Source organism: Erythrolamprus reginae, chromosome 2 (genome assembly GCF_031021105.1).
Source record: "Erythrolamprus reginae isolate rEryReg1 chromosome 2, rEryReg1.hap1, whole genome shotgun sequence".
In the NCBI taxonomy this organism is placed as follows: domain Eukaryota; kingdom Metazoa; phylum Chordata; class Lepidosauria; order Squamata; family Dipsadidae; genus Erythrolamprus; species Erythrolamprus reginae.
In genome coordinates this window covers 298,041,102-298,062,374 of record NC_091951.1, presented here as the reverse complement: position 1 = coordinate 298,062,374, position 21,273 = coordinate 298,041,102, and the positions used below count along the sequence as shown (strand labels likewise).

Sequence of the window (21,273 nt, the reverse complement as noted above, 5' to 3'; positions counted from 1 at the left end):
CTAAACCACTTTTCAAAATGTTTTCCTAAAGATTGTTAACCACAGGTTAACAAGCTCAGCTCTGCCACGTTAATTAATTATGTCTGAAATTGGCACAAACCCAATCATTTTCACCTTAAAGATTTGCCTCCTAAGTGACTGAGAACAGGGTAAGCATGTAGTTGGTATTAAGGTATTCCTGTCACTAAATATTTTCCATTGTGCACTTACTTACTCTCTTTTATTTGGATGTTTAATAATTTACATTATAAGAACTTCATACAGAATCAAAATTGCATGAAATAGTTTTACAAGAGTGGATGAGGTGAGAATCCCCAAGAGTATGTATAATTATTTATTTGATTATTATACCCTTTTTTATTGTTTATAAATAACTCAAGGCAACAAACATAACTAATGCTCTTCCTTCTGTTATTTCCTCACAGCAAAAATCTTGGGAGGTGGCTTGGGTTGGTAGAGAGAGAGAGAGAGAGAGAGAGAGAGAGAGAGAGAGACTGACTTGCCCAAAGTCACCCAACTGGTTTTTCATGTGACATTTGGCACTGGAACTGTCCCCCTGGTTGTTAGACTGGTACCACTAGATTGAACTGGCTTTCCTTGTAACTTTGAGAGCTGTAGAATTAAAAGAAATCGCCTATGTTTCTTTTCCCTGATCTTTATACTATCTTTGCATCTGCACAGTTGGGTTATATATAATGATTCACTTGTGTCTATGTTATTGCCATACAGAAAAGGAAAGAAGATATAATTATGTACTTATCTCTCTTTTGGAAAATAGGCTTAAAGCTATTTTAAAATGGCATAAAGCCTGAAAAATAGTTTGATCATTGTGGTTTTGTTTAGTCTGGAGCCTGGTTAGATTCAGTCATTGCATAAGTAAGAGTTTTGTTTATATGTTTAGAATTGTATTATGCCCATTTGTGCATTTGAAAAGATTGGCAATACAAGTCAAAATCATTTTGATTTCTCTTACATTTTTTGCCTAGTTCATATCCTAATGTGATCAAAGTAACCAAATTTAGGTGTGTTTTGATACAGAATGCAAATGACTTGAAAAAAAAGAAAACAAAGGAAGCACTGCATTTTACTTTTTAAGAGTTAAGATGACTAAGATTTATTCCCTCACCCCAACACTTTTTGGCATTCAATCTGGAAAGCATGTATTTTCTTCTTTTCTCTCCCCCCCCCTTCCTTTCTTTCAGGCAAGGAAACTGAAAAAGCCAAAGATCGTTATGATAAAGCTACAATGAAACTCCATATGTTGCACAATCAATACGTGTTGGCATTGAAAGGAGCACAGTTACATCAGCATCAGTATTATGATGCTACACTTCCTTTGTTCCTTGACTCTTTACAGAAGATGCAAGAAGAAATGATTAAAGGACTGTAAGATGTAGTGTTTTATCTCGTAAAAGCATATGTAGTCCTTCTGATTTTTCATTTTAAGTTTTTAGAAATGAATAGCAATGTCCTAAGCCTCTACATATAATATTTCCAAATGGTATAATTTTTTTATAGCAGTACAAGTCAAATAACCGATTTTTGTAAGGTTTGAAAATATGTATACCAGGTACAAACCTCACTTATGAATCAGTGTCACAGAATTTTAATATTTCATCTTTTATAGTAAAATTGTAATTTGCAACTAGAATTAGAAATTAATTAGACATATTAAACTAGCTAAAATATTGTGAAGGTATTTTTCATTTCCCTTAAAAGATCAAAAAGACTTTTAAAAATAGATTGTAATCTTGATTAAAATGGCCATATGAGAAATCAGTATAATTTGTAATTGCATACATTTAGCATATATTTCTCTAATAGTTTGGCCAATGTTTACTGTACTGATATCCTTTGGCATTCTTGGATTATCACTGGAGAAATAGAAGCCTATAAATACATTCTACAACAATGATTTTTGTAATCCCAAAAATATTTCCAAATTCAATAAGCATTGAAAGTATGCTTATTGAATAATAAGCTGTTACTAATAATTCATTCACTATTTTTGTCATTCTGTGGGGAGAAAAAACAAATAATTTTTTTTGGTTAATTTATTTCTGGAAATTTCATTCCAGTTTTTAAAACACAGATATTGTGTATGGAGAAAGGATACACAGTATGATTACCCCCTAAATTTTAAAAATAACAGATTAATTCCCTTGAGGACAGGGTATAAATACTAATATGAGTGGTGTGCTACAGATAGAAAAAGAGAGGTATTAAGGCACAGTGGGTTACAAAAGTAGCATGCAGAAGAATTAATGAAAATTCAGCACAGGAACACAAAATCTATAAAAACAGTTATCCAATGAAATGAAGAAGACCTTTGGGAACAACAGGGATCACTTAATTTTTTATAATCTGTGATCACATTTAGAATTTCTAAAGCATCTTTGAAATATTCTCACAAAATAACTGTCATGGAGATTGGACTTAGACCAAAGAGATTCAAGTTCTAATCCACCCTCAGCCACAGAAGCTCACTGGGAGAATATGGACTAGTCACACTTTCTTAGCCCAACCCATTTTATAGGATTACTATAGTGTGGAAAAATGGGAAAGAGCATTATGTACGCTGTTTACCCTAGCTAAAATACTATGAAGTAATTGTTCCCTTGCCCAAGATATCTAAAAGGTCCATTAATATTTGTGATATATTTAGAACAGGTGGACATAAGTTAAGTTTTTCTTAAAATAGCAAAAAGACTTTTAAAAATACATTATAATCTATTGCCTTAACCTGCTGTAGAAAAGTTAGGACAACTATCAAATCAAGCTCATTTTCCAAGAGGAAAGTGTTGACTCCCCGCCCCACTTCTCCTCATTATCTCTACAGGGTACAACTATTCATTTTCCAGTGCATCTTTAGCTTTTTCCTAATAAATGGGCATACCTTCCATCAAAGCAGTTTTTAATTATCCACTGGTTTTCTTTTTAGCACCCATTGATAGCCTTGGAAATAAAGATCATGTGCAGATGACACTGTTGCACTGTAGATGTGAGCTTTTTATTTAGAATTATAGTAGTATTCTTTTAATTGAGAGTCTGATACTTATTGGTGCCATGCATTAAAGACAATGTCCAAATATAGATAGTAGATTCCTTTGCAGAAGTACTGTACAGTGGTACCTCTACTTAAGAATGCCTCTCCTTAAGAACTTTTCTAGATAAGAACCGGGTGTTCAAGATTTTTTTGAATCTACTTAAGAAACATTTTCTACTTAAGAATCCAAGCCTGGAAAAATTTCCCAGGAAATTTTAGAGCGGCATGAAGGCCCAGCCAGTTTCCTGCCATTCCCCCTTTAATCCCGGCCATCTGGTCTGCCAGAGGAGCCTTTTGGTGGTGCTTAAGGAGGCTTTGGCATACCTTTCTCTAGGCACTTGGATAGGGAATAAACCTCTGCCAGCGCCCAGAGAAAAGAAACACTCCCTTCGCTCTGGGCATCTGAGGAGTCACCACAGCCAAAGAAAGGTGCCAGCTACAAAGCGAGCGAGTGAGAGGAGAGGGGAGCCCTTCAGCATGGGAAGGAAGAGGCAGCAGGTAGCAGCAGCAGCAGCCAGTGTATGGGAGGCAGCCTTGTGCCGGGTATATTGGAGGCGTGTGCTCCTCCTTGCCACCTCAGAGACCCTCTTTTTTTTTTAAGCCTTAAAGTTTTGGATTTTTTTGATTCCCCTCACTTTACCTTCTTCCTTCGGCAGTGACTCTCCTCCTCCTCTTCTTCTTTCTCCTCCCCCCACCCAAATTCAGAGCTTTTATTTCTTTCCTAATGGGTTTGCACGCATTATTTGCTATTATTTTGATTCCTATGGGAAAAATTGCTTCTACTTAAGAACGTTTCTACTTAAGAACCTGGTCATGGAATGAATTAAGTTCTTAAGTAGAGGTACCACTGTTTTTGAAAGATCCTGATAGAGCTATAAGACAAAAGGTTAATTTTCAGTCTTAACCTGAGCAAAATAAGTTCAGTAAAAATATTGTGCAGCTCTCTCAAGTTTCTAAATCAAGATGAACACTTGTCTGGGAGTAAAACCTATTAATTTATTTGGAGTTACATATGATCAAGCACCATAACATAAAAATATGCTAGACACTAGTGGGCTACCAAGTATCCTGATCATTTGAAGGGTTCTCTAATATAGACTTAATTTGGCATATAAAAGTTTGGGGTATATCATTTGAAATAAAATTCAGGCAACCTTGAGTTAGTAGAGAGTAGGCCATCAAGGGTGATCACAGGGTGAAAAGAAGTTGAAAAACTGGAAAATATTCAGTTTGAAGAATAGATAAGAGTATTCTTCGAATATTTGAAAGGATGTTACACATCTGGGAGCCAAAACTGATCTCTTTCATTCCAGAAGACAGAGCATGAACTAATAAATGTGAATTATAGTAAGGCAATTTCTATTGAACGTTAAAAAAGCTGTTAACAGTAAAAACAAATTGGTACTATGGTATATAAAGAAATTAATTTTAAAAATAGTTGGACAGTTATCTATTGTATATTCATTATTTTCCTGCTCATAACTGGGACCTGAATTGCATTACCTTGATTCTATGTTTATACATGTATACTTTATACATTATTTAAAATATATATTGAATATATTTTCATTTTCCCCCCCAGAAAAGGAATCTTAGAAGAGTACAGTCAGATCACCAGCCTTGTGACAGAAGAACTAGTGAATGTTCATAAAGAGATACAGATATCTGTTGAACAATTAGACCCTGGTTCAGAGTACAGTAGTTTCATAGAAACTCACAGGTAAAATATTGGTGGTAGTGTTTTACTTCACAATAAGTATGTTCTTAACAATGCAGTACATAGTAACTGTGCTTATAGAAATAAGTCCATGTAATAGCAAAAGTGATCTAAATTGCCCAATTATTACAAACAGCTCTTTCACATAAATTATTTAATGCACATAATAACATCAGATGTAGTAATCTGGGTAAATAATTAAATCTGTGCAGTATTCCTATTACCGTAATCTGCAAAAAACCTCCTCTGTTGATAATATTTTTATAGTATTTCTTCAGATATTTTGCTAGATGAACTGAGTTTTTATTGTTGATATAAGACTTACAGATGAGAAAGTTGGGATGTTATTGATACATAGGTTTTAAAAGAACATGCAGGCTAAATAGTTTAACATTTCTAGCAAGAATGGGTGCTCTGTTTGTAATACTTTTAGAAGCAGTCTGGTTCTTTAATAGTTCCTCCCTTCTGCCCACTGCAGTTCTTTGCTAGAAATCTACTGCTGCAATTGGAATTTCACAGAAGAGGTAACAGAATTCTAATATATTGAAGCAGTAAAAAAAAGTACATTCCGTAATAGCTGATTTTGTTTCATATCAAAAATCCAAATGTAATTTACTCTAGCAGACAAAAGTGGAGGAATCTCTGCTTTTGATTATATATCCAGAACTTTCTTAGTTACAGATAAATTTTTTAACTGTCCATCTCTATCAGAGAATAAATGAATGAATCAATGAATGAATGAATGAATGAATCAATCAATCAATGAGAAAGCATTACAGCATAGGAAAAAACTGATGGGGTAGAGGGAGAAAAACAAAATGAGAGTAGATATTGAATATTTATTTGATATGGCATACTTATGCCAGAAAGTATAATATAACTATAAAGTGGTATCATTTATTCAGCTAACCTTATATTATTATCATTTCCAGGGTCAATGGATCTTAATTTATAATTAATCTACCTAGTACAATGATTGTGATGGAAGCTTATTTCTTACTACAGCCACAATTTTGAATAATTTCTCCCCCTCCCCCCCGCCTTACATTTCTTTCTACTGAGGAAGGGAAATCCTAGGAGTTCATCAGTTCTTTGAGTAGGTTCTTAAAAACTCTAGTCAGGTGGTTTGAAAAAAGAAATGCCTAACATTTGTATTATTGTTGCTTTTTTAACTAAAGGACATCAGATATTGAACAACAAGAAATAGAATTCGATACATCATTATTAGAAGAAAATGAAAATCTTCAAGCTAATGAGATTATGTGGAATAATTTGACAGCTGATGGTTTACAAACTATGTAAGTATTTTAGCCTCTTTTTCCTTTTAAATTTTGGCTATGTAAGATATAAAAACTGTGCTGAATCAGGTAAGAGCTGCGTAATATAAAGTTTTTTAATAAGACTATAACCATTCTCCGTACTGAAGGAGCGGGTCCAGCAGTCACATGGGTTGCTCATGTCCAATCCGGTGGAACTGAGCCTAGTATTAAAAAAGCTTGCCGGATCCGCCCCTTCCCCAGAATTCGCTCAGTTCGCATATCCTGCGGTTGTATTGTGATAGCTCGTTCAACATTCGTTCAACATTCTAACACCTTCCCTTCGATCTTTTCCTTCAAAAATAGTAAGACTGTTTATCCTTATTTGTTTTACTTGCACTAATAGCGCCAGCCGTTTGCGGCTCGGCTTTTTTCCCTTGGAGAAGTTGCGGTTTCGTTTTCCCCCGGCGGTTTTGCCGTGTACGATCCCCGCGGCCGCTTGTGGATTCCTTTAATCCCTTGGCCTGGAGGTTCTAGTGCAAGTATTAATTGATTGCCTTATTGATTTTAATTATTGCATATATATTAAAGGGCTTAAAATATACCTCCTGCGGAGTGAGACGGCTTCTAGTCTCCTGGACTTAGTCGATCGCTTCCCCTTTAAGGCATATTCGGAGCGATTTTTAGGCGCGAAGGCCTTCGCGCCCTTTTTAAACTAGGCCTCTCGTGTTGGCCTCCTGCCAGCCGCGTAGGCCTCAGTCCACCGCGTGGATCCCGGAGCGGGCCTTGGGGGTCCCAGGCTAAATTCTCCACCGGCTAAGCCTCCAACCAGAGTGCCTTGGTTTACTTAATTGAAAAGTTTAGGGAGGCTGGCCCCGCTGGATTTGGGGGCACGAACTCTGGGTTTGCCCAGATTGTCCTCACGTCTCAGCAGCTTCGAGGCCTCGAAGCAGGATCCATTCCTCTTGGGAAGTCCTTAAAATTCTTCTCCTTTTCTATTCAGTTATTGGCTCAGCCTTGTCTTCTGTTAAATTTCAGACTATGGCTTCCTTTCCCAAGAGAGGCACAACTAAAGGTCCCAGAGAGGCCAGGCCTACAGGCGATGAGATTACTAGTATCCCCCAGGCCTCTTCCTCCTCTTCTCCTGGGGCCCGCCCCTCGACTAAGGTCACCAGGGCCGAGAAGAGAAGGGACCTAGCCCTACAAAGAATCCATGACAAATCAGCAAAACGTTTAAAAGTGCAGGCCCAAGTACTCAGTAGTCAAGACCCCCCAGAGGCTTCTAGTCTACCTCCTTCTGGGGTCCCTGTGTTATCTCTGGATGAGCCTAACCTAGACAGACCCCAACCTAACCTATGGGGCATAGGGCCAGAGGAACCAGATATTATTGAAGATCCCTCCCAGCCAGGATCCTCCCAGGCCTTTAGGGATTCTTCTGCCATTCCTGCTGATATTTCTAATTTACCTCCTGAGTTCCAATCTATTTTTGCTGTGTTGTCTAAGGCCATTGATGCCAAACTCTCTTCCATCAATGAGCTTCCCTTACCTCCTCCTCCTCCTCGTCCCTCCCGCCCCTTGGGTTCTTCCCCAGCGGTTAGGGCTCCTATTCAGGATGATTCAGATTCCTCTCAGGACGAATATGAGGATATGGAGGATGATGAGGACCCTTTCCAAGGGCTATCAGATGATGAAGAATCCCAAATAAAGGTTCCTTCTCCAATTACCATTTTCCCTTCTCAATTATTCAAATCTCTCCTCCTCAAAGCTAGGATTTCTACGGGATTAGCGGCCCAGGAGAAACAAGCCTCCACTTCCACTGATCCCCCGGAGGAGAATTTACCTTATTTCACTGAGGAACAGGAGGATAACGAGGTAATTCCTATGCCTAAATTGTTTAAAGATGCCTTACTCAAACAGTGGGATTTCCCAGCCTCTAGTCTTAATCCCTCAACTAAAGACAGGAAGTTGTACAAACTTTCCTCTTCCTATGAAGAGCTTCTATCCTTTCCCAAACCGGATGAACCTGTCAAGATCCTTCATTCGGCAGCAGCTGTGCCGGGAGAGGCGGAGGAAGTCCTCCGCCCAGAGGACAAGCGCATTGAACAAATGCTCAAAAGAGGATTCACGGCAGATTCCTGGGCCATTAAAAGTTCTGCAGCAGCCTCCTTTTTCTCCAGAGCCACGCTGTTGTGGCTTCGCCAACTTCAACAGCATATTCCTCCCGATGACTTGAGAGGTCAACAAGACTTCAACAAGGTCTTTGCAGCTGCCCAGTACGTGGCTGATGCCACCTTGCAATCTACCAGATTTTCTGCTAAGTCTATTGCAGCTTCTACAACGGCAAGGAGACTCCTATGGATTCGCCCTTGGCAAGCGGGAGTACGCCAGAAGTGGCAGTTATCCCAGGGACCCTTAAAGCGCGACCTTCTTTTCGGTGATCTTCTGGATCCTCTCCTCACGGAAACCACGGATAAGAAGAAAGTTTTGGGTCCAACCACAAAAAAGGCTACCAAAACGCAGTCCTTTCGTCGCCCGGGGCGCCAGCAAGATCAAGCGGCGTCCTATCAGAGATCTCCAGGTCAGTATTCCCCCCGCTTTCGTTCCCAAAGTAGGAACTCCAGGGGTAGAGGTTTTCGCTTCCAAAGGGGAGCTTCTTCTAACAGGGCCTCAAAAAAACCTAGATGGTAATTTTCCCTCTATTCCCATAGGGGGCCGCCTAGCTCATTTCGCCTCAAATTGGCGTCTCACCTCCAAGGACCCCTGGGTCATTGACACTGTTCAAACTGGCCTTCTTTTATAATTTATTTCTCCTCCCCCCAAACGTTTTATTTCCTGCCCTTCTCCCAGGTCCTCCTCAGATTGTAACCGTATGGAGGAGGCCATTTCTCATCTATTGTCCATCAGAGCCATTCAACCGGTTCCTTCCGGTCAGAAGGGCCTAGGATTTTACTCCATTTTATTTATGGTTCCAAAATCCTCTGGAGGTTGGAGAGCTATTTTGGATTTAAAGAAACTAAACCTATTCATCAAATATAGGAAGTTTAAAATGCACTCCTTATCTTCTATTTTGGCCGCCATTCACTCCGGAGATTTCATGGTCTCCCTAGACCTCACTGAGGCCTACCTTCACATTCCTATAGCCAAATGCCACAGGAAGTTTTTACGTTTTTCCTTTCAAGGCAGGCATTTCCAGTATAGGGCGATGCCATTTGGCCTTTCCTCGGCCCCTCGGGTCTTTACAAAGCTCTTGGGGTCCCTGGCGGCCTATATCCGGTCGTCTCCCATTCACATTTTATGTTATCTTGATGATATTTTGATTCATGGGAACTCCCTAGAGAAAGTGAAAACAGACCTTTCTGTCACCATGTCAGTCCTTCAGGACCATGGTTTTTCCATCAACTTTGAAAAAAGTCACCTCCAGCCTTCCACATCCATTTCTCACCTGGGTTCCATTATCAATTCAGAATCTTCCCAGGTTTTTCTCTCTCCCGAGAGAAAACTCAGTATAGGGGAGTTAATTTCTAACATTTTATCTAATTCTTCAGTATCCATAGTAACTCTGTCTTCCCTTTTGGGGAAGATGGTGTCATGCATAGGCATCATTCCCTGGGCTCGCCTTCATGCTAGGGAACTCCAGTGGCTCCTATTACCCTTTCAGAGATCGGGGCACAGCAACTCAAATCGGCGCATTGTCATCCCACCAAGTGTTCGCAGATCCTTCAAGTGGTGGAAGTCTCCGGCCATGGACAAAGGATCCCCGTTCAGATGCCCGGATCAATTTGTCATCACCACAGATGCCAGTCTATCGGGATGGGGCGCCCACGCCCAGGGGATGATAGCCCAGGGCACGTGGTCCCCGGAGGAAGCTTCCAGGCCAATCAATTGGCTAGAGTTAAGAGCCGTTTCCCTGGCTCTGAAGCATTTCTCTCCTCGCATTCCCAACCGGCACGTTCTCATTCTCACCGACAACATTGCCACAAAAAGCCATATCTGCAGACAGGGGGGCACGAGATCCAAAGCTCTCATGAGGGAGGCCCTCAAGTTAGGCCTTTGGGCGGAAAAACATCTTCGGTCGCTCCTAGCCGACCACATCTCGGGGAGCCTCAACGTCCAGGCGGACTGGCTATCTCGAGCAACGATAGACCCAGGAGAGTGGAACCTCCATCAGGACCTGTTCCATCAAATCAGCCTCAGATTCGGCCTACCAGTCCTGGATCTCTTCGCGACCAATGTGAACGCCCAACTCCCTCGCTTCTTTTCCAGATTTCCATCCCCGGGAGCGGAAGCAATCAATGCCCTCCGGAGTCCATGGCCTCCAGGCCTACTCTACGCATTCCCTCCAATTCCAATTCTCCCGGACGTGATTCACAAGGTTCTCACCGAGAGGGCCCGAGTAATCTTAATCGCCCCTCATTGGCCCCGCCGGCCCTGGTTCGCGGACCTCCAACAGCTGTCCGTCCAGGACCCTTGGCGACTCCCCGTTTCGGGGGATATGCTGCGGCAGGGGGCCTCTTTTCATCCAGACCCGGAGTGGTTCCACCTCACCGCCTGGCTGTTATCAGGAGAGACTTAGAACTGCGTGGTCATGACCCCGATTCAGTGGAGGTCATTTTAAAGGCCAGAAGGGGTTCGACCAATCGAATCTACGACCACACGTGGTCCAAGTTTCACCAGTGGTGTCTACAGGAAGGTCTATCCCCTCTGTGCATCCCCATACACAGAATTATTTCCTTCCTTATGCAAGGCTTCCATAAAGGGCTTTCCACCAGCACCCTCCGGCGTCATCTGGCAGCCATTTCATCTGTCCTAGGGGGTCCCCGCAGACAGCCTCTCCGATCCTTCCCTGAAGTTCAGGAATTCCTCAAGGGCATAGCCAACCTCAGACCTTCCAAGGTCCACAGGTATCCATCCTGGGATTTGCCACGGGTTCTCCATTCCCTCACGCAGGCACCATACGAACCCCTAAAATCGGCGTCCCTCAGGTACCTATCCTTTAAGGTAGCTTTCCTGGTGGCTATTACCTCTGCCCGACGCATTTCGGAGCTGGCTGCCCTCTCAATCAGGCAGGACCTTTGTCAATTCCATCAGGACAAGGTAGTCTTGCGACTGGACCCCACCTTCTTACCCAAGGTCAGTTCCATGTTCCACAGATCTCAGGATATTGTCCTACCTTCCTTCTGCCTCCAACGAGATCATCCCTTGGCAATTAGATGGCACACCCTGGATCTCATCAGAGCGCTGAGGATCTATATCCAACGCACAGGACCCTTTCGGAGGTCAGAAGCACTTTTCGTAGCCTATCATCCCAGAGTCATGGGGGCCAAAGTGTCTTCAACAGTAATAGGCCGTTGGATCAGAGGGACTATATCTAAGGCCTATGAGTCGGCTTCCCTCTCAGTTCCAAGGAACATCACAGCGCATTCCACCAGGAGCGCAGCCACCTCGGCCGCTTGGGCGACTCAAGCCCCGTTGGAGGAGGTCTGCAAAGCAGCCACTTGGGCCTCGCCAAATTCCTTCATCAGGCACTACAAAATTGATTCTTACGCTTCAGCGGACGCTGCCTTCGGCAGAAGGGTACTCCAATCCGTTATCTCACACGATAGCAATCTAATCCCACCCTAGGGACCATCTATTGGGTATGTCCCATGTGACTGCTGGACCCGCTCCTTCAGTACGGAGAATAGGCGTTGATTGCTTACCTGAACGCCTCTTCTCGTACGGTGAGCGGGTACAGCAGTCACTTCCCGCCCTTGTATGTGTCTTCTTCACCTTTCTATAATCCTTTTTCCTCTAACAATGAGAGTTGAACACTACAGAGCTTCACAACTGAGCCTAGTCTATGGATTCGCGAATTCTGGGGAAGGGGCGGATCCGGCAAGCTTTTTTAATACTAGGCTCAGTTCCACCGGATTGGACATGAGCAACCCATGTGACTGCTGTACCCGCTCACCGTACGAGAAGAGGCGTTCAGGTAAGCAATCAACGCCTATTTTCTATCTCTTCCCATTTTTCTTAATCATTTTCATAATGATCAGGTTGTATACCAAATAAATATATAAAATTGGTTATGCTGTCAAAATTATTTTGCTTTCTTAATTTACGTTTTGAGAAATGTGGTTCTATATTTCTTTTGGCAAGAATTACATAAAAGAGTTATGTAAGATTGTGGTTGGATGATGGCTACTTTAGTGAAAATTGGAGAATACTGACAGTGAAACCTCACTATAACAGGCCACTTAGGAAGAGGAGTTCTGTTACTCTTCAATGTTCATTTAACATTAAAGTATATCATTAGGACTATGTAGGGCATTTCATAATTATGTCATTATGCAAATGTCATAAATTGTGTCATTTGCATCAATTTATTTCAGACATCTCTTATTTAGAGGAAAGATCAGGATGAAATTTGGTTGCTTACACTTGAAGTCTTCTAAATGGGATTCTATTAAATCAAGGTTTTACAGCATCTGGGAAGAAAACTCTGTGATTCAGCAATCCACACATCAAGAATATGTGCCCATAGGACTGACAAAAAATGCATCTAAAACTAATCCAGTTTCTTAGTGAAACCAATCTTCAGATTTTTGTAGCTTTTTCCTGCTTGAATAATGTAATGTTCTGGATAGTACCCTTGTTTTACAGGAAGGTCCAGATTGTCTGTCTGTCTTGTTTTGACAATAGACTAGCTGTTCTGTATATAAAAACTAATTCGTAGTGAGAAACAGTTGGATGTTAGATGATATGTTGGAATGAAAGGTTAAATTAGATGATGTTGAATGGGATATGGGAGATTGGGAAGGTGGAAATAAGATGAGACATATTGGACCTATGCCTAATTGGGGAGGCAAGCTGGACTGGAGTTGGCTCTGAATAATGGCAGAGGCTTTGAAGAGTAAGCAAAATTGCTGCTGGTTTATGTTTTGCAGAGAAACTGCAGAAGAAAGAACAGAGTGATAACTGCCATTGTTGATCAAGCAGTCACAGGTCTGCATTGTTGATCAAGCAGTGACAGGAGAGGCAGGAGTTGGCCCATCCAGAAAAATACTTACAATTTGTGGCTGGAACAACTTCCTGGCAAAATCAATGAGGATGGTAGACACGAGGACAAAAAGTAGAGAATGGCTTGCAAGGTTTGGAGCAAAAGCCAGAAGAGTAGAAAACTGGAAGCTGTTATGACAACAGGTTCCTAAATACTTGTTTGGCTAGGCCCGCTAGAGGAAAGAGAGAGAATTGAATAAAATAAACAGCCAAGGGCTTCTGGCTTTTGAAAACATAGCTTGTAGGTTATAATATTAGACTCCTTGGCTGATATGCTGCAAGGATTCCCTTTGAGTGAGAAAATGGAAGAGGAGCCCTTGCTTTACTTAATAAGCAGGTACGCCCTGGGTGATTTATTTATAATTGGTAGTTGATTATGGAGAGAAGAAAAAGTGGAGATGGTTATGTCCAGTGAAGGGCTACCAAAATTTTTACTACCAAACTGTGGGTGTGGCTTATGCAGAATGCCCTGCATTTTCTTTCAGCTTCTTTTAGTGCAAATTGGGTGTTGCGTTTCCCTATCTATTCTTGAGATAATAGATAGGTTTTGTCCTACTATTGGACAGTTTGGGGAAAATTAATGTGTTTCAGTGTAGTTACCTGACTTAGTGAATCTTCCAACTCTTCATTTCTGTGAAACATTGTAAGTGATTTTTTTTAAAAAAAATAAAGGGTTATTATTCTTGGCAATCTTGGCAGTCAGTTCAGAACTCTGATGTTCTCAGTTGGGTATAAACATCTTAAAAGGGCAATGCATTTTTAAAAAACTGGCCATTAAGAATTAATGAATTTATATTATCATAGGACAGTTATGGTTTTAATATAACAAGTTTCTAAACTCTTTAATTGTGTGCATGGCAGATTAATGTTGCTACATTTAAATGAACATAATTAGTTCATAACAAGAAATATCCCAGCAGCATATAAATAAATGCAATCAGCTAAAGAATATTGTTTTTATATTTAGTAAAAATGTATTTGTGGAGCTTTATTGCATTTATGTTATTTCAAACTATATATTACAAGCAGAATTATCTCAAAATGAAAATCATTAAATTGTAGTTAGTTTGCAATATGTTTAGCATACTATTGTTTCTGTTATTGTGCCTCTTTTTAATGAAAGTACTGACTTAATAAAATAGCACACCATATGAATGTTAATGTACTGTGACAGCCTGAAAAGATTCCACAAAAAGTATAAATTCTTTTTAGCTTCCATTTTATTTCTGGGATTTATAGATTTCTTTAATATAACTACTCTAAACAGCTTACAAATTTAATAAAATTAATAATAGTAAATAATAAAAACAGAAACTAAATGCGATGATTATTTGAAAAAGAATTCTCCATTGAGAAATACAAAGAAGGTTCTGCTAAATAGTCACAGATTATATTTGTTACTATTCATTTAAATCATAGGTTGAAAACTGTAGTAGAAGAACTGATTCAGACACAGCAGACACTTCTAAATAAGGAGGAATTAGTTCTGGAATTAGAAAAGAAGATTGAAGAGTCTTCTAAGATCTATGAAAGAAAATCTGAGTGAGTAAATGGCAGAAATGGAAGTTTATGATATATAAAATGAATTTTCCAACTTATCCATATAATATTCTTGAATGAAAATGAAGTCCAGACAATGCACAGTAACTTATTTGCTAAGATCATGCTTCATTGCATCCTGTTTGTATGTCTAGAATTATTGACTATATTTAATAACTGATTTTATAAACTAATTTTTTCTTTAGATTGTTATTTATTAATGTTTTCCTCCACATTATTTTTTAATGCAGTCTAAACAAATTCTTATTCTATTCTTCCTTAGATTAGTCTTTTTTGAGAGGAAAAGCAAGTTGACAATAACCAACTCCAAATCTATCTATACTGTATTACCATATTTTTCAGAGTATAAGACACAGGAGTATAAGATGCATCTTACTTTTGGAGGAGGAAAATAGGGGGGGGGGGAATCTACCTACCACGTATTCATCTGGTTAGCATCCATAGTCTGTTCAGCTTCAGCACATTTTATCCCCTAGTTAGGGCTGAAAAAAACTTTTTCAGAGGGAGTAGGAATGAAAGCAAGCTTGCAAAGACTTAGGGCAGGAAAAAAACTTATTCAGAGGGAATAGGGAGCTGGGAAGATTGTTAGCATCTAGTTAGGGCTGGGGAAAAAAGCTTCATAAAAGCTACATTCAAAGTATTACACACACCCAGATTTTCAGCCTCTTTTAGGTAGGAAAAAGGTGCATCTTATACTCTAAAAAATACAGTATTTGTTATGATCTTGAGAAATGAAATATATGCCTCCATTTTGCTTTCAGTATAATTTTGATGCCATTCTTTTCAGCATTGTGCTTCTGCTAAGCCAGAAGCAAGCCCTTGAAGAATTAAAGCAAACTGTACAGCAGCTGAAATGCACTGAAGTCAAATTTGCAGCCCAGAAGGAACTTCTTCAACAAAAAGTTCAAGAAAATGATGGGAAAGAGCCCCCACCTGTTGTAAATTATGAGGAGGATGCCAGATCAGTTTCTTCCATGGTAAAATTTACATTTATTTAGTAAGTTAGAATATTGTGGCTAATGTTGCTTTAAAAATAATTGTACTGTTTGTAACTCAACGCAAATTATAAACAGATAGTTGTTGCTTAACAGCAGTAATTGAATTGGAATTAGTACAACTAGGTGGGGGAAGATGTGCCATGGTATACATGTGGCCATGCTGGGCCTGGAGAACTTGATACAGTGTGGCTAGTAATTAGGGTCCACACTCATCCTGCCACTCATGGGGTCCTCCTCCTCAAAAACCAATGGGAAAAACTCACCTGAGCAACTTGCAACCTTCTGGTGGCTTCCCCATTGACTGTTCATGGGAAAGTGGCAGGAAAGATTGCAAATTGCAGGCTCAATTGCAAATCCATTGTAAAGGAGAGTTGGCCAAATGCCCAAATCACAATCACGTAACCACAAAGACATTGCAGAGGCTGCAGTTTTGAGGATTGTCTTAAGTCCCCCTCATTGAGTTATGCCATCATAACTTTTATCACTGAATGAATAAGCAAGGTAAGCAAGGAATATCTGTAGTACATTGAAAAGTATTCATATTTTCTGAAAGTTAATTGTAACAATATTTAACACAAAAACGGGATTTATTGAGAATCTTGGCATTATTTTCATTAGTTTTAAAATGGATTCAAGCAAAGACTTGCTTAAGATCAGTAAACTGATCCCATCTAAATTATAATTGCTAAGTTCCTATGTTGAAAGTAGACATTGATTTGGTGCTCTCAAAGTGATGTTGACTTTTAGGAACCACATTGATGGACATAGGCTGAACCTACATATCTGCCAATGGTGTACCAATCACTGCTATAATCAAGTGCATCCATCTTGTTGCTTGTTGTCTTTTCTCATAACCTTTCCAGCATTACTGACTTTTCCAAGGAGTGGGTCTTCTCATAAAATATTCACAATATGATAAATTGAGCCTGAAGTGGAAATTATTTGTTTGTTTATGCCTGAGGTGGAAATAATTTCTTTTCTTTGCTGTACATGATGTTCTCAAGAACTCCTTCCCACAACAAAATGAAAACACCAATGCTCTTTCTTATCCTGGAAAAAAATTACATAGTACTTATTTGTTATATCCATACAGTTATGTATTTTGTCTCTACAGCAGGCAAAACATTTGAAAGAAATGAATTTTATTACAGTAATCATTCATAAATTTGCCTCAAGTTATTTATTTTTGTGCCTTTGAGTTAGTCTTGAATCCTGGTGACTGCAAATCCTTGCAGTTTTCTTGGAAAGGTTTAGAGAGAGTTCAGGGTCACCTAGCTGACTATGCCTAAGGCAGGACTGGAACTCCTGGTTTCTGGCCTTAATAGAAACATAGAAGTCTGACGGCAGAAAAAGACCTCATGGTCCATCTAGTTTGCCCTTATACTATTTTCTGTATTTTATCTTAGGATGGATATATGTTTATCCCAGGCATGTTTAAATTCAGTTACTGTGGATTTATCTACCACGTCTGCTGGAAGTTTGTTCCAAGGATCTACTACTCTTTCAGTAAAATAATATTTTCTCATGTTGCTTTTGATCTTTCCCCAACTAACTTCAGATTGTGTCCCCTTGATCTTGTGTTCACTTTCCTATTAAAAACACTTCCCTCCTGGACCTTATTTAACCCTTTAATATATTTAAATGTTTCGATCATGCCTTAATCAGTACACCAGACTGGCTCCTTGGCTTAAATTACTGAGTAGGATTTTTTAAAAAAATACATAGAAGATTGACGGCAGAAAAAGACCTCATGGTCCATCTAGTCTGCCTTTATACTATTTCCTGTATTTTATCTTAGGATGGATATCTGTTTATCCCAGGCATGTTTAAATTCAGTTACTGTGGATTTACCAACTACGTCTGCTGGAAGTTGGTTCCAAGCATCTATTCAGTAAAATAATATTTTCTCATGTTGCTTCTGATTTTCCCCCAACTAACCTCAGATTGTGCCGCCTTGTTCTTGTGTTCACTTTCCTATTAAAAACACTTCCTTCCAGAACCTTATTTAACCCTTTAACATACAAAAAATTTATGCTTGTATTCAGAGAATTAAAAGTATTCTTATTTTGAAAACCTGATATCAAATCAAAATCCCATATTGATTTGCAAGAGAGAATGTTATACTTTTGGAGGCATATATTCATGAGAATATAACACTGTAAAAACATTTCATGTAAATGAGAGTTGAACATTATAAGAATTTCAGGATGTTATGGCTTTCTGGATATTGTCTTGTAACTATACTACTATATTTAGATATATAAATGCTACTTCTTTAGTCTCTTGATATTGCTGTTTACTCCATTTTTCAGCCCTGGAATTATATTACAATATCATCATAAGATCTTGGCTTATTTAGCTTCTTTGGTAGGAACTTTTGTTTACAAAGTAAATTAGATATAACACATTTTGTCACTGTGTGTTTGTACACAGTTTTCATTTGTAAAATAATGAAGACGAGCTTTCTTGTAAGCATATTGCCCCAAAACAACCTAATTATAGAAGCAATAAAAAGCTGAAATTATGAAAAAAATCAGGTGCTTGATATTTTATTCACTCTATGTGCCAACTTGTAGTTTTTAAAAATGCAAATTCCAAATTCTAAGGCATTTATTTGTATACCATCTTTTATAAGCTAGAGGCTATATAAGGGCTCTGAGGCTATGCTTTATGGATAAATAGATTTTAAATATGACATGTCAAAATAGTTTCATCTCATTCTACAGTACAAATCAATCTACCTATGATTGCTCATAGAACTCAAACACCTGAGCTGACGTAGAGTTAGAATGAATTGAATCCCTGAATTTGAGAGAGAAATATCCAATACTTTGAAAGTACAGGCATAGGTTATTACATATATTTCAAAGTATGATAGGGAACAAAAATAAAGGCAACAAATCATTGGTGTGCAATAAAGGCTTCATTTTTTTAATGTGAGAAAAAACACATCTTAGATAAAATTTCTCAAGTGGCTAATGTATATATGTTGAGGTAGCTGATGGTTCCAGGAACCCTTTGTCTTTTGTAAAATATGTTGCATCTTCTCCTTTCCCACCGAGTTTGTTTCTTGCTTAACCTTGATCAAGGACTTTAGAATACAGTCCTATTGTTTGATTACTTTTATTGCTGTTCCTAAAAAAACTAGTTTTTGCACATCAAGGGCTTTAGCTCAAAGGAAAAACATTATTTTCTAAACCTAAACCCTAAAATTCTACCTAACAATGGTAGCATCAAGACATCTTCACAATATTGTTACCTCTGCTTTTGATGAATGAAAATGAAATATAGCACATGTATTCCTTAATTTTAAGCAAATAGTGTTCATTGAAACAGATGCATTTTTAAATTATTTATCATGTGTTGGGGCATGGGTTTAGATATTCTATCAGCCAATGTGTTCCCCAAATATAATGCAGATATGTTAATAATTTATTTTTCTCCCTGCTATTTTTAAAAATCCTCATAACATAGATAGGATAAAAAAGAAGAAAAACATTAAGGGAGTATAGTTTCAGGATAAATTGCAATTTTTAAATGCAATCTTTTACATCCTATTTCCATGATCACCACGTTAGCGACTTCTGTTGATTTCTACTGACACTGGCTTTTGTTTTGTAACATAGAGTTCCTCCTTAATTAAAGAAACTTTTCTTCAGAATTTGTACTATTAAGGCTGTCTTTTTAAACAGACCCATCCTAGAATACAGCTCATCTGTTTGGAACCCATACCACATTTCTGACATTAATACCCTCGAAAATGTCCAAAGATACTTCACCAGAAGAGCCCTTCACTCCTCTACCTGAAACAGAATACCCTACGAAACTAGACTTACAATATTGGGTCTTGAAAGCTTAGAACTACGATGCCTTAAACATGATCTAGGTATTGCCCACAAGATCATATGCTGCAATGTCCTGCCTATCAAAGACTACTTCAGCTTCAACCACAACAACACAAGAGCACACAACAGATTCAAGCTTAATATTAACCACTCCAAACTTGACTGTAAAAAATACGACTTTAGTAATCAAGTTGTTGAAGCGTGGAACTCATTACTGGACTCTGTAGTGTCATCCCCTAATCCCCAACACTTTACCCTTAGACTATCCACAGTTGACCTCTCCAGATTCCTAAGAGGTCAGTAAGGGGCGTACATAAGCGCACTAGAGTGCCTTCCGTTCCCTGTCCTATAGTCTCTTCTATATCTCATATATCTTCTCTACTACATCTCTATAAGCTTCATTGTGTATTATTGTGTATTGGACAAAACGTTTCGGCCTCCAGGAAGGACGTCTTCGTGACGTCAAAGCTCCGCTCATGGAATTCCCTATTGGGATTCCCCACCTCCTTTCCAGCCTCCAGATCGGCCGGAAACACCGCCGCTGATCGCAAAAACGGTGCTCCGCTGGGTGCCGCCGCCCGGCTGTAACCTTCTGAAACAGCCGGGCGCTTCTCGGTGGCCTCCGGAACCCGAACCCGAAAAGTTCGGGTTTGGGTTTGGGTTCGGGAGAACGCTGAGAAGCCCCCCAGCTGTTTTAAAAGGTGACAGCTGGGTGGCGGTGCCCAGCGGAGCGCCATTTTGAGATCTGCGGTGGGTTCATAAGCCGAAAAAAGTTCGTAAGAAGAGGCAAAAAATTTCCGAATCCCGGGTTCGTATCACTAGGGGTTCGTATCATGAGGGGTTCGTATCATGAGGTACCACTGTAGTTTGACAGTGTTGAGATAATTATTTGTTTAGCAGAGTGATGGCATTTGGGGAAAAACTGTTCTTGTGTCTAGTTGTTCTGGTATGCAATGCTCCATAGCAGTGATGGTGAATCTGTGGCATGGGTGCCACAGGTAGCACACAGAGCCATAACTGAGGGCATGCGAGGCATTGCCCTATGTCAGCTCCAGCGTGCATATGTGCGCTGGTCAGCTGATTTTTGGCCTTCTTTTCTGCCGTTTTCACCCTCCTGGGGATGGCGAAAAACAGCCCAATGGGCCAACCAAAAGTCCATAGGCTTCAGTGAGGCCTGTGCGCATGCACGGGGGGGCAGTGTGGGGGATTGTGCACATGAACGAGGCAGTCCAGGGGTTGTGTGCATGCATGGGGAGTGGGCATTGCATTATGGGTGTGAGCATGCACATGCACGCTATCGTGCGTGCACACATCTTTTTGGCATCCGAGCCAAAAAAGGTTCGCCATCACTGCTTTATAGTATCATTTTGAGGGTAGGCGTTGAAACAGTTTGTGTCCAGGATGTCCGGTGTCTGTAAATATTTTTAGAGCCTTCTTTTTGAATTGTGAAGTATACAGGTCCTCAATGGAAGGCAAGATGTAGGAATTTTCGGCAGTTCTAATTATCCTCTGAAGTCTGTGTCTGTCTTGTTGGGTTGCAGAACCAAACCAGATAGAGGTGCAGATGACAGACTCAATAATTACTCTGTAGTACTATATCAACAGTTCCTTGGGCAGTTTGAGCTTCCTGAATTTGGCTTAGAAAAAACATTCTTTGTTGTGCTGTTTTGATGACATTTTTGATGTTAGGTAACTATTTTAGGTCTTGAGGGTCTCTACTGTTAATATTTTGTTTTCTAGTGTTATAAGAGGTGGGGGTATGGACGGCTTTTTTCTAAAGTCTACCTACTTTGTTTCTACTAAAGTCCTAGGG

At 39.7% G+C, this 21,273-nt stretch overlaps 1 protein-coding gene across 2 annotated transcripts in view; it reads left to right on the top strand.

Annotated features, from left to right (window-relative positions):
- The window catches only part of FER (FER tyrosine kinase), a 141,000-nt gene that overhangs the window by 27,116 nt on the left and 92,611 nt on the right, over positions 1–21,273 (top strand). For both annotated transcript variants that reach the window (XM_070742949.1, XM_070742948.1), the window contains 5 exons: positions 1,203–1,386; positions 4,629–4,766; positions 5,942–6,061; positions 14,477–14,599; positions 15,405–15,594. In XM_070742949.1, coding sequence (XP_070599050.1) covers positions 1,203–1,386; positions 4,629–4,766; positions 5,942–6,061; positions 14,477–14,599; positions 15,405–15,594 — 755 coding nt within the window. The remainder of the gene's footprint in view (positions 1–1,202; positions 1,387–4,628; positions 4,767–5,941; positions 6,062–14,476; positions 14,600–15,404; positions 15,595–21,273) is intronic.